At 30.8% G+C, this 14,649-nt stretch overlaps 1 protein-coding gene across 1 annotated transcript; it reads left to right on the forward strand.

The window, feature by feature from the left end:
• The first annotated feature begins 10,152 nt into the window (after positions 1 to 10,152).
• On the forward strand, positions 10,153 to 14,076 carry LOC129090298 (serine protease 23). Its single transcript, XM_054597898.1, has 2 exons — positions 10,153 to 10,347; positions 12,287 to 14,076. Exon 2 carries the CDS (start codon positions 12,301 to 12,303, stop codon positions 13,462 to 13,464), a length of 1,164 nt encoding a protein of 387 aa, XP_054453873.1. The 5' UTR covers positions 10,153 to 10,347; positions 12,287 to 12,300; the 3' UTR covers positions 13,465 to 14,076.
• Positions 14,077 to 14,649: the final 573 nt, after the last annotated feature.

Consider the following 14,649-nt stretch of genomic DNA (forward strand, 5'->3'; position numbering starts at 1 on the left):
GTATAGTATGTCGAAAAAAAGTCAAATTATAGTATGTCGAAAGAAAGTCATAGTATAGTATGTGTGAAAAAAGTCTGAATATACGAAGACAAAAAAAGTCATAGTATAGTATGTCGAAAAAAGTCATAGTATAGTATGTCGAAAAAAAAAAGTCATAGTATAGTATGTCGAAAAAAAGTCAAAAAAAGTCATAGTATAGTATGTCGAAAAAAAAAGTCATAGTATAGTATGTGAAAAAAAGTCATAATAGTATGTCGACAAAAAAAAAATCATAGTATAGTATGTCAAAAAAAAAAAGTCATAGTATAGTATGTCGAAAAAAGTCATATATAGTATGTCAAAAAAGTCATAGTATAGTATGTGAAAAAAGTCTAAAATAGTCATAGATAAAAAAAAGTCATAGTATAGTATGTTGAAAAAAAAAGTCATAGTATAGTATGTCGAAAAAAAGTCATAGTATAGTATGTCGAAAAAAGTCATAGTATAGTATGTGAAAAAAGTCATAGTATATATGTCGAAAAAAAAAAAAAGTCATAGTATAGTATGTCGAAAAAAGTCATAGTATAGTATGTCGAAAAAAAGTCAAAATATAGTATAGTCGAAAAAAGTCATAGTATAGTATGTGAAAAAAGTCTGAAATAAAGTCAAAAAAAAAAAAGTCATAAATAGTATGTCGAAAAAAGTCATAGTATAGTATGTCGAAAAAAAAGTCATAGTATAGTATGTCGAAAAAAAAAAAAGTCATAGTATAGTATGTCGAAAAAAAGTCAGTGTAGTATGTAAAAAAACATCATAGTATAGTATGTCGAAAAAAGTCATATATAGTATGTCGAAAAAAGTCATAGTATAGTATGTGAAAAAAGTCTGAATATAAAACAAAAAAAGTCATAGTATAGTATGTCGAAAAAACGTCATAGTATAGTATGTCGAAAAAAAAAAGTCAAAATATAGTATGTCGAAAAAAGTCATAAATATAGTATGTCGAAAAAAGTCATAAATAGTATGTGAAAAAAAAAAGTCATAATATAGAATGTCGAAAAAAAGCAATAGTATAGTATGTCAAAAAAATAGTATAGTATGTATGAAAAAAGTAATATATAGTCGAAAAAATTTTACAAAAAAAATAATATAGGAAGAAATAAAAAGTCATAGTATAGTATGTTCAAAAAAGTCATAGTATAGTATGTGAAAAAAGTCATGAATATACGAAAAAAAAAAAAAGTCATAGTATAGTATGTCGAAAAAAACGTCATAGTATAGTATGTCGAAAAAAAGTGAAAAAAAGTCAATATAGTATGTCGAAAAAACGTCATGGTATAGTATGTGAAAAAAAGTCATAATATACAAAGACAAAAAAAATCATAGTATAGTATGTCGAAAAATAGTATATATGTCATAGTATAGTATGTAAAAAAACGTCATAGTATGGTATGTGAAAAAAAGTCATAATATATGAAGACAAAAAAAGCAATAGTGTAGTATGTCAAAAAAACGTCATAGTATAGTATGTCGAAAAAAGTCATAAAATATAGTATGTCGAAAAAAGTCATAGTATAGTATGTGAAAAAAGTCTGAATATACGAAGACAAAAAAATAGTCATAGTATAGCATGTCGAAAAAAAGTCATAGTATAGTATGTCGAAAAAAAAAATAAGTGAAAATATAGTATGTCGACAAAAAGTCATAGTATAGTATGTTGAAAAAAGTCATAATATATGAAGACAAAAAAAGGTCATAGTGTAATATGTAAAAAAACGTCATAGTATAGTATGTTGAAAAAAGTCATAAATAATATTACAAAAAATATCATAATATAGTATGTCAAAAAAAGTCATAGAATATACGAAACAAAAAAAAAGTCATAGTATAGTATGTCGAAAAAAAGTCATAGTATAGTATGTAAAAAAAAAAGTCATAGTATAGTATGTGAAAAAAAGTCATAATATATGAAAAAAAAAAAAAAAGTCATAGTATAGTATGTCAAAAAAAGTCATAGTATATAGTATGTCGAAAAAAGTGAATAATATAGTATGTTCGAAAAAAAGTCATAGTATAGTATGTGAAAAAAGTCTGAATATATGAAGACAAAAAAAGTCATAGTATAGTATGTCGAAAAAAAAGTCATAGTATAGTATGTCGAAAAAAGTCAAAATATAGTATGTCGAAAAAAGTCATAGTATAGTATGTGAAAAAAGTCATAGTATAGTATGTCGAAAAAAAGTCATAGTATAGTATGTCGAAAAAAAAAAGTCATAGTATAGTATGTCGAAAAAAAAAAAAGTCAAAATATAGTATGTCGAAAAAAGTCATAGTATAGTATGTGAAAAAAGTCATAGTATAGTATGTCGAAAAAAAAAAGTCATAGTATATAGTATGTCGAAAAAAAGTCATAGTATATAGTATGTCAAAAAAAAGTCATAGTATAGTATGTCGAAAAAAAAGTCATAGTATAGTATGTCGAAAAAATAGTATCAGTGTAGTATGTAAAAAAATATAGTATAGTATGTCGAAAAAAGTCATAATATAGTATGTCGAAAAAAGTCATAGTATAGTATGTGAAAAAAGTCTGAATAAAAAGTCATAGAAGACAAAAAAAAAGTCATAATATAGTATGTCGAAAAAAGTCATAGTATAGTATGTATGAAAAAAAAGTCATAATATAGTATGTCGAAAAAAGTCAAAATATAGTATGTCGAAAAAAAAAGTCATAGTATAGTATGTGAAAAAAAAAGTCATAATATATGAAGAAAAAAAAGTCATAGTATAGTATGTCAAAAAAATCATAGTATAGTATGTTGAAAAAAGTCATAGTATAATTTTACAAAAACATATCATAAAAGGAAGTCAATAAAAAGTCATAGTATAGTATGTTCAAAAAAGTCATAGTATAGTATGTGAAAAAAAAAAAAGTCATAATATAGTATGTCAAAAAAGTCATAAATAGTATGTCGAAAAAAACGTCATAGTATAGTATGTCGAAAAAAAAAGTCAAAATATAGTATGTCGAAAAAAGTCATAGTATAGTATGTGAAAAAAGTCTGAATATATGTTGAAAAAAAGTCATAGTATAGTATGTCGAAAAAAGTCATAGTATAGTATGTATGTCGAAAAAAGTCATAGTATAGTATGTGAAAAAAAAAAGTCATAATATATGAAGACAAAAAAAAAGTCAATAGTATAGTATGTCAAAAAAAAAAAGTCGTCATAGTATAGTATGTCGAAAAAAAGTGAAAATATAGTATGTCGAAAAAAAAGTCATAGTATAGTATGTGAAAAAAGTCATAATATAGTATAGACAAAAAAAAAGTCATAGTATAGTATGTCAAAAAACGTCATAGTATAGTATGTTGAAAAAAGTCAATTATATAATTTTACAAAAACATATATAGTATGTCGAAAAAAATAAAAAGTCATAGTATAGTATGTTGAAAAAAGTCATAAAAAGTCATAGTATAGTATGTCGAAAAAAAGTCATAGTATAGTATGTCGAAAAAAAGTCATAGTATAGTATGTGAAAAAAGTCATAATATATGTTGAAAAAAATAAAGTCATAGTATAGTATGTCGAAAAAAAAAAGTCATAGTATAGTATGTAAAAAAACGTCATAGTATAGTATGTGAAAAAAAAAGTCATAATATATGTAGAAAAAAAAAAGTCATAGTGTAGGATGTCAGAAAAAAAGTCATGGTATAGCATGTTGAAAAAAAGTGAAAATATAGTAGTATGTCGAAAAAAAGTCATAGTATAGTATGTCAAAAAAAAAAAGTCATAGTATAGTATGTTGAAAAAAGTCATAGTATAGTATGTCGAAAAAAGTCATAAAAAAGTCATAGTATAGTATGTCGAAAAAAAGTCATAATATATAGTATGTCGACAAAAAGTCATAGTATAGTATGTGAAAAAAAGTCATAATATATAAGATGTAAAAAAAAAAGCAATAGTGTAGTATGTCAAAAAACGTCATAGTATAGTATGTTGAAAAAAGTAATTATATAATTTTACAAAAACATATATAATATAGTCGAAGAAAAAAAAGTCATAGTATAGTATGTTGAAAAAAGTCATAGTATAGTATGTCGAAAAAACGTCATAGTGTAGTATGTAAAAAAACGTCATAGTATAGTATGTGAAAAAAAGTCATAATATATGAAGACAAAAAAAGCAATAGTGTAGTATGTCAAAAAAACGTCATAGTATAGTATGTCGAAAAAAAGTGAAAATATAGTATGTATGTCGAAAAAAGTCATAGTATAGTATGTGAAAAAAGTCTGAATATAAAGACAAAAAAGTCATAACATAGCATGTCGAAAAAACGTCATGGTATAGTATGTCGAAAAAAAGTGAAAATATAGTATGTCGACAAAAAGTCATAGTATAGTATGTGAAAAAAGTCTAGTATATATGAAAAAAAAAAAAAGTCATAGTATAGTATGTCGAAAAAATAAAAAAGTCATAGTATAGTATGTAAAAAAAAAAGTCATAGTATAGTATGTGAAAAAAAGTCATAATATATGAAGACAAAAAAAGTCATAGTGTAGTATGTCAAAAAAAAAAAAGTCATAGTATAGTATGTCGAAAAAAAGTGAAAATATAGTATGTCGACAAAAAGTCATAGTATAGTATGTGAAAAAAGTCTGAATATACGTATAGTATGTCGAAAAAAAAGTCATAGTATAGTATGTCGAAAAAAGTCATAGTATAGTATGTCGAAAAAACGTCATAGTGTAGTATGTAAAAAAAAAACGTCATAGTATAGTATGTGAAAAAAGTCAATATATGAAAACAAAAAAAGCAATAGTGTAGTATGTCAAAAAAACGTCATAGTATAGTATGTTCAAAAAAAAGTGAAAAAAAGTCATAGTATAGTATGTCGACAAAAAAAAAAGTCATAGTATAGTATGTGAAAAAAGTCTGAATATACGAAGACAAAAAAAGTCATAGTATAGCATGTCGAAAAAACGTCATGGTATAGTATGTCGAAAAAAAGTGAAAATATAGTATGTCGACAAAAAATCATAGTATAGTATGTGAAAAAAAGTCATAATATATGAAAAAAGACAAAAAAAGTATAGTATAGTATGTCAAAAAACGTCATAGTATAGTATGTTGAAAAAAGTATTATATAAAAAAAACATAGTATAGTATGTCGAAAAAATAAAAAAAGTCATAGTATAGTATGTTGTCGAAAAAAGTCATAGTATAGTATGTCGAAAAAATGTCATAGTGTATAGTATGTCAAAAAAAGTCATAGTATAGTATGTGAAAAAAAGTCATAATATATGAAGACAAAAAAAGCAATAGTGTAGTATGTCAAAAAAACGTCATAGTATAGTATGTCGAAAAAAAGTGAAAATATAGTATGTTCACAAAAAGTCATAGTATAGTATGTGAAAAAAGTCTGAATATACGAAGACAAAAAAAGTCATAGTATAGTATGTTGAAAAAAGTCATAAAAAAGTCATAGTATAGTATGTCGAAAAAAAAAAAAGTGATAGTATAGTATGTCGAAAAAAGTCATAGTATAGTATGTAAAAAAGTCTGAATATACGTCACAAAAAAAGTCATAGTATAGTATGTCGAAAAAAGTCATAGTGTAGTATGTAAAAAAAAAGTCATAGTATGGTATGTGAAAAAAGTCATAATATATAGATAGATGTCGAAAAAAGCAATAGTATAGTATGTCAAAAAAAAAAAAGTCATAGTATAGTATGTCGAAAAAAGTCATAAATATAGTATGTCGAAAAAAGTCATAGTATAGTATGTGAAAAAAGTCTGAATATACGAAGACAAAAAAAGTCATAGTATAGTATGTCGAAAAAAACGTCATAGTATAGTATGTCGAAAAAAAAAAAGTCATAGTATAGTATGTCGAAAAAAGTCATAGTATAGTATGTGAAAAAAGTCATGAATATATGAAGACAAAAAAGTCATAGTATAGTATGTAAAAAAAGTCAAAAAAAGTCATAGTATAGTATGTGAAAAAAATCATAATATATGAAGACAAAAAAAGCAATAGTGTATAGTATGTCAAAAAAAGTCAAAAAAAAGTATAGTATAGTATGTCGAAAAAAAGTGAAAATATAGTATGTCGACAAAAAGTCATAGTATAGTATGTGAAAAAAGTCTGAATATACGAAGACAAAAAAAGTCATAGTATAGTATGTCGAAAAAACGTCATAAAAAGTATAGTATGTCGAAAAAAGTGAAAAAAAGTCATATAGTATGTCGAAAAAAGTCATAGTATAGTATGTGAAAAAGTCTAAATAAAGACAAAAAAAAAAAAGTCATAGTATAGTATGTCGAAAAAACGTCATAGTATAATGTCGAAAAAATAGTCAAAAAAAGTATAGTATGTCGAAAAAAGTGAAAATATAGTATGTCGACAAAAAATCATAGTATAGTATGTGAAAAAAAGTCATAATATATGAAGACAAAAAAAGCAATAGTGTAGTATGTCAAAAAACGTCATAGTATAGTATGTTGAAAAAAGTAATTATATAATTTTACAAAAACATATCATAATATGTCGAAAAATAAAAAGTCATAGTATAGTATGTTGAAAAAAGTCATAGTATAGTATGTGAAAAAAGTCATGAATATAGTATGTCAAAAAAAGTCATAAAAAAGTCATAGCATGTCGAAAAAAAGTCATAGTATAGTATGTCGAAAAAAAAAAAAGTCATAATATAGTATGTCGACAAAAATAAAAAAAAGTCATAGTATAGTATGTGAAAAAAGTCTGAATATACGAAGACAAAAAAAGTCATAGTATAGCATGTCGAAAAAACGTCATGGTATAGTATGTCGAAAAAAAAAAGTCAAAATATAATATGTCGAAAAAAGTCATAGTATAGTATGTGAAAAAAGTCTGAATATACGAAGACAAAAAAAGTCATAATATAGCATGTCGAAAAAACGTCATGGTATAGTATGTCGAAAAAAAGTGAAAATATAGTATGTCGAAAAAAAGTGATAGTATGTCGAAAAAAAAGTCATAGTATAGTATGTGAAAAAAGTCTGAATATACGAAGACAAAAAAGTCATAGTATAGTATGTCGAAAAAACGTCATAGTGTAGTATGTAAAAAAACGTCATAGTATAGTATGTGAAAAAAGTCATAAAATATGTAAGTCAAAAAATAGCATAGTATGTAGTATGTCAAAAAAAAGTCATAGTATAGTATGTCGAAAAAAAGTGAAAATATAGTATGTCGACAAAAAGTCATAGTATAGTATGTGAAAAAAGTCTGAATATACGAAGACAAAAAAAGTCATAGTATAGTATGTCGAAAAAAAAAAAGTCATAGTATAGTATGTCGAAAAAAATAAAAAAGTCATAGTATAGTATGTCGAAAAAATAGTGAAAATAAAAAAGTAATATGTATGTCGAAAAAAGTCATAGTATATAGTATGTGAAGAAAGTCTGAATATACGAAGACAAAAAAAGTCATCATATAGCATGTCGAAAAAAAAAAGTCATAGTATAGTATGTCGAAAAAAAGTCAAAGTATAGTATGTCGAAAAAAAGTGAAAATATAGTATGTCGACAAAAAGTCATAGTATAGTATGTGAAAAAAAGTCATAATATATGAAGACAAAAAAACGTCATAGTGTAGTATGTAAAAAAACGTCATAGTATAGTATGTGAAAAAAAGTCAATTATATATTTTAAAAAACATATCATAATATAGGAAGACAATAAAAAAGTCATAGTATAGTATGTGAAAAAAAGTCTGAATATATGTAGACAAAAAAAGTCATAACATAGTATGTCGAAAAAACGTCATAGTATAGTATGTCGAAAAAAAGTGAAAATATAGTATGTCGACAAAAAGTCATAGTATAGTATGTGAAAAAAAGTCATAATATATGAAGACAAAAAAAAGTCATAGTATAGTATGTCGAAAAAACGTCATAGTGTAGTATGTAAAAAAACGTCATAGTATGGTATGTGAAAAAAAGTCATAATATATGAAGACAAAAAAAGCAATAGTGTAGTATGTCAAAAAAAAATAGTATAGTATGTCGAAAAAAAGTGAAAATATAGTATGTCGACAAAAAGTCATAGTATAGTATGTGAAAAAAGTCATAATATACGAAGACAAAAAAAGTCATAGTATAGCATGTCGAAAAAACGTCATAGTATAGTATGTCGAAAAAAAGTCATAATATAGTATGTCGACAAAAAGTCATAGTATAGTATGTGAAAAAAGTCATAATATACGAAGACAAAAAAAGTCATAGTATAGTATGTCGAAAAAACGTCATAGTGTAGTATGTAAAAAAACGTCATAGTATAGTATGTGAAAAAAAGTCATAATATATGAAGACAAAAAAAGCAATAGTATAGTATGTCAAAAAATGTCGAAAAAAATCATAGTATAGTATGTCGAAAAAAAGTGAAAATATAGTATGTCGACAAAAAGTCATAGTATAGTATGTGAAAAAAGTCTGAATATACGAAGACAAAAAAAGTCATAATATAGCATGTCGAAAAAACGTCATGGTATAGTATGTCGAAAAAAAGTGAAAATATAGTATGTCGACAAAAAGTCATAGTATAGTATGTGAAAAAAGTCATAATATACGAAGACAAAAAAAGTCATAGTATAGTATGTCGAAAAAACGTCATAGTATAGTATGTCGAAAAAAAAGTCATAATATAGTTTGTCGAAAAAGATCATAGTATAGTATGTGAAAAAAGTCTGTATATACGAAGACAAAAAAGTCATAATATAGTATGTCGAAAAAAAAAAAAAAGTCATAGTATAGCATGTCGAAAAAACGTCATGGTATAGCATGTCGTAAAAAAAAAAGTCATAGTATAGTATGTTGAAAAAAGTCATAGTATAGTATGTCGAAAAAAAGTGAAAATATAGTATGTCGACAAAAAGTCATAGTATAGTATGTGAAAAAAGTCATAATATATGAAGACAAAAAAAGCAATAGTGTAGTATGTCAAAAAACGTCATAGTATAGTATGTTGAAAAAAGTAATTATATAATTTTACAAAAACATATCATAATATAGGAAGACAATAAAAAGTCATAGTATAGTATGTTGAAAAAAGTCATGAATATACGAAGACAAAAAAGTCATAACATAGTATGTCGAAAAAAAATATCATGTATAGTATGTCGAAAAAAAGTGAAAATATAGTATGTCGACAAAAAGTCATAGTATAGTATGTGAAAAAAGTCATAATATACGAAGACAAAAAAAGTCATAGTATAGTATGTCGAAAAAAATAGTGTAGTATGTAAAAAAACGTCATAGTATAGTATGTGAAAAAAAGTCATAATATATGAAGACAAAAAAAGCAATAGTGTAGTATGTCAAAAAAACGTCATAGTATAGTATGTCGAAAAAAAGTGAAAATATAGTATGTCGACAAAAAGTCATAGTATAGTATGTGAAAAAAGTCTGAATATACGAAGACAAAAAAGTCATAGTATAGTATGTCGAAAAAACGTCATGGTATAGTATGTCGACAAAAAATCATAGTATAGTATGTGAAAAAAAGTCATAATATACGAAGACAAAAAAAGTCATAGCGTAGTAAGTCATGATATAGTATGTCGAAAAACTCATAGTGTCAAAAATAGTAATATTATAACATGTTGAATAAAAATACATACTAGTATGTCGACAAAAAGGACTTAATATAAGAAGACAAAAAAAAGTCATAGTATAGCATGTCAAAAAAACATGATAGTATAGAATGTCAAAAAAAAGTCATAGTATTGTTTGTGTAAAAAGTCATAGAAGCATCATAGCATAGTATGTCGAAAAAAAAAGTTATAGTATAGTAGTGAATAAAAATATATAGAGTGCCAAAATTATATTAAACTTCTCATGGTATAGTGTTGGTTTAACATGGTGTCCACCTATTATCAAGTGTAATGAATGTATAAAAAAAACCAATATTAAGTGTGAGAATAAGCTGTAATTGAAGGTTCTTATCAAACTGGTAGCCAAACATTAACTAACGGCCCCCCGCCCCTCAGCAGGCAGGCTGGGCGGGGCTCTAGGGCCGAGGAGCAGGACGCTCCGGAGAGAGTCAACACTTCTTTTCAGACAAGTGACTTTTATTTGTGGCTCTGTGTGTCTGAGCTGAGCAGGTTTTCAGTAGAAGGACTGACGGGTCCGGGTCCGGACATTCAGAGCGACTGAGCTTTATTTGTACAAGCTGTAGAAGAGCGAGCAGGACTTTCCTCTGGGGAAAAACTACCTGCCTGTCACCGGAGAGGATGAGGGGAAACCTGCGGAAAGATCCCGAGGGACTCGTCTGATGGGGAGCAACACTTGAATGGGATGTAAACACGAGCCATCGATCTCTAATCCAAAGGTAATGTGTTAGGTGTATTGGTTTGATTGGGAATTGTCAGAGGGTTTGCTTTCTGCTGCTCTTTTTCTACTGGGATGACTAAAAACGAGCAGTTTGGGACAGACCACCACTACTGCATTTAGAGGTCTTTACATGAATTAAAAGAGGGGTTTTCACAGCCTTATGCAGCCAGATATAAGGTGATTATTTAGGCTAAATATTACCCAATGATAGGGTGAAAAGCTGGTCAATGATTGGAAATTAAATAAATGAAAAAGGGATCATCTGTATGATGTTTTCAGGTGTTTTCGTACTGAATCATGGTCCCACTTCAACCATCTTCCTTGTTAAAACTGAAAGGGAACTTGTGCTTCTTTGTTGTATGACAGATGCTAAAGGGAGCTGAACTTCATTTGACTCTGCTGCATACGTTATGTCAGACAGGATTAGATCACATTTAGGTGCTGTACAGGGAGTCTTCTATAGGTATCAGACTGCCTGTGATTTGGGTACTGAAAGAGTAGACTCTTAGTGTTTTTCTCACTTTTATGTGCAATATAGCCTGATAACTGTGAAAATATGCATCACTAATTAAAAGATGCACCATAATAAGCTTCAAGTTTCTGTTTCAGCCCCAGAATCAACACTCTCTAGTTATATTTTAGCACAGGGATGTCCTCTGGATCATTTCACTGTGGTTTAATCAGAATGAGTCCCAAACCTCAGGAAGAGCTGTTGTTTTTAGATAAGAGCTGGAAAATGTTCTCTTAAAATCCAACTATGTGTTTGAATACGAGAACAGGCTCTGAAAACACATTTATTTCATTCCTTTACATCACAGAAAATCACTTAGATTCTCTTTACTTCAGCCTGTTTAACAGTGGGCATGAACATATCACTTTACATGTGTTTAATAAGTTGTACCACAGTTTTACATCACAGATTAACACTTCTTCAACAGTCAATTTACCACTTAAGATCCTCTGTAACTGTCTGCCACTTGTGTCAAGTATCTGACACGTCAACATGGAAGGAAGTTTGTACTTTCCAATGCTTACAGAAGCTCTTTTTGTAATGCTGCCTCCTTTGTAGTGTTAAAAGAAGCTGCACATAGGTGAGTGGCCCCACCCTGCACTTTGTTAGCAATAATGCTCTGTTTTTGCCGCCGTGCCTCGACTTGTTTTTTTCACTTTTTTACACACCTGCTCTCTTCATGCCATGAGTGCCTCCGAGTCCACGACCTTAAGAAGGGATCAAGTATCTCCTTGTTGCTGCTAATCTGCCCCTAAAGCCCCACATACTCTGTGAAGTCGTTAATGTTTGATGGAAAAACAACGTCTTGTCTCTGAGCTTTGTAAAATATTTGATTGCAGGGAATTCACTGTAATCTCTCAACCTCTTGTTAAGTCTGCCATAATGCAGAATGTCTGTCTTGTGGATGACATCTAGGAAACAACACCCTGTTTTTTCAAATGTCTGAAATAATCACACACTGCATTTCTTTTTCCTTTTAGTGTTGACCACTCAGCTTTGTTCTGGTTTCTCTGCTATGTCTGTGGCCACTTTGCTTCCTCTTTAATGAACTTTTCTTTTCTTTCCTCTTCAATTTCTCTGTGACTTTTGTACCAAACACACATGAAAAATGCTTGTTTGTTTCCATCAGGTTGAAATCCTAGCTTTCCTGTTAATCTATATTACAGAAACAAGAGGTTCATTGTTCCCCCGTCACACCAGAAGAAAGTCAGGCGTCTGTTGCAACATTAGATTTTGCAAGCTGACCTCACAAATCACTGCTGCGGTTCACAATCAACAACCAACTGTAAAAAGTCTTACAGATTTATGGGAATTAGAGTTTGTAAGCTTGTTTCGGAATGTCTTGACAAACACGCAGGAATTCATGCAATCTAAGATACATTTGTAAACTGTTTCTGTAACAGCAAATCATTTTGTGTCGTTTCAGTGTTTTCCGCCACCATGATGACGCCACGCGAGTGCTCCTTCTTGCTGACTCACCTGCTCATGCTCCTCCAGCTCCTCCTCCCTCTCACCTGGTCCCTTCTTCACCCTCCTCACCCTCCGCCGGTCCACGTCCCAACGCTCGTCCCTCACGCGCCGACGCCTCTCATCCGCTCCCGCTTCAGCGCTCACACTCAGCTGGACTTCACCACTCACTGCAACTCCAGCTGCTTCCACAGAGGCGAGCAGGAGGCCCAGAAGGAGCAGCTCACGGAGAAGCTGGGTTTTGAGACGCTGTACGCCGACGGCTCCCGCACTCTCACCACTGTAGATGTGGAGGCTGATGAGCAGTTTGAAGGAGATCTCCTCGATCACCCTTCACCGGGTAGAGGGCCGAGACTGAAGCCCAGGCACCGACGCGTGAGGCGGCAGATCTACGGAGCAGACGGACGTTTTAACATCCAGGGTGACAACTTCCTGTTGGACTACCCTTTCTCCACAGCTGTGCGGATCTCCACCGGCTGCACCGGCGTTCTCGTGTCTCAGCAGCATGTCCTCACAGCTGCCCACTGTGTGCATGATGGAAAGGATTATGTCAAGGGGGCGCGAAGGCTCAGGGTGGGATTCCTGATCCCTCCATCCATCAACGGCACCAAAGCAGACCTCAGCTCCTCCAAGAGGCCTCTGGTCCGCTGGGTGAGGGTGAAACGTACCCGCGTGCCAAAGGGCTGGATCCAGGGCCCTCAGGAGGTCAGCATGGACTTTGATTACGCCCTGCTGGAGCTGCGTTGGCCTCACCGACGTCCCTTCATGCGCCTCTCCGTGGCTCCCTCCTCTGATGACCTGGCGGGGAATCGCATCCACTTCTCTGGCTTTGACAGCGACCGATCCGGAGAGCTTGTGTACAGATTTTGTCCAGTGGAAGAAGAGTCCAGCAACCTGATATACCAGCACTGTGACGCCCGACCTGGAGCAAGCGGCTCTGGAGTGTATGGAAGAGTGTGGGACAACAGTTTAGAGCGCTGGGAAAGAAAGGTCATCGGCATTTTCTCTGGACACCAGTGGCTGGAAATAGATGGGGAGAACAGGGATTACAATGTGGCCGTGAGAATCACTCCTCTGAAGTTCGCTCAGATCTGTTACTGGGTGCATGGAAACCGACTAGACTGTGTGCAGGACTAAGAGGGACCGTAGCAAAGCACAAAGTGTAAAAATATGGGGTGGAATATCTTATTTCCCTAAAGAAAGAAGAGTGAAACAAGATTAAATCAAACCCAAAATAACACCCTTCAGTAACACACCAATAGAGCAGATAAATAACTTTAGGATCCCCTTCATTGAGGGATTTCTGTCCTTTAATCTCCTTTAAATTCCCCCTGTAACCTCTGGGCCTATTAGACAAATCTGCCTGTGAGCTCATCACTACGGCATCCTTTCATATGTATTTGCCTACAGTCAGTGTTTCCGCATTCGCCTATTAACATAAGCCACTTTTTATAGGAGGGAAAAAACACTTGTCCTTGTGTGTGCAGTGCGTCAGTAGCACCAGATTATTTTCCTACTGTGGATGACAGCAGTCTATTGACGTTTTGTCTTTACATCTTTCCTGCTCTCTTTTCTGACTTTGGTGAAATGGTTTAGTATTTTTATTGCTCTTTTAGGATCATTTGGTTTATCCAATTGATCTGCGTTCACACCTACATAATACATAGATTTAAAAAACAGTTCTGATGCCACCACTGATGCTTCCTGACATTTCAGCAGACAATATGCTCTTCTCAATGTGGACTGGAGAGACAGAGTGTTAATTTTATTTTTTTGAAAAATGCTTGATATATTTTAATAAAGAGAGATTTATAACAGTTTGTGTCAGTGGTCTTTACTTGAAGCTTCAGAAGTGATGTTGTAGCGCCCTCTTCTGGTAAGAACAAGTACTGCAATAGAACTGAACGGAAGCACTCGATTGGTTTAAATTGAATCCAGTCGAAATAATTTATAAAATTGACAGAAAATAAATCTTCAAACGAGTAGATTTTCTTCCAAAGAATAATTACAAAATTTCACTGGTCCGAAGTTCTCAAATGTAAATATTTGCTGTTGTTTAATCTTCCATGATAGTAAATTGAATATCTGTGGGTTTTAGTGTTCAAATAAAACTACTCAACTTGTTTGAATAATTCAATTTGTGAGTGAGGCTATTGGGATCGGCAATAAATACAATATTTTCCGACATTTTATTGACAAAACAATCAATTTACAATGAATATAGTAGTTAGTTGCTGCCCTTCTTTAATTGGACGAACAGATTCTTTATCACTTAATAATTTGTGCAGAAAGGTCTGAGAACCATCCTTGATAATATTTCTT

The sequence above is a fragment of the Anoplopoma fimbria genome, chromosome 4 (genome assembly GCF_027596085.1).
Source record: "Anoplopoma fimbria isolate UVic2021 breed Golden Eagle Sablefish chromosome 4, Afim_UVic_2022, whole genome shotgun sequence".
In the NCBI taxonomy this organism is placed as follows: domain Eukaryota; kingdom Metazoa; phylum Chordata; class Actinopteri; order Perciformes; family Anoplopomatidae; genus Anoplopoma; species Anoplopoma fimbria.

What these genes read in the sequence shown, in the direction of transcription:
- LOC129090298 (XM_054597898.1), top strand. Translation starts at nt 12,301, where the DNA reads ATGATGACGCCACGCGAGTGCTCCTTCTTGCTGACTCACCTGCTCATG.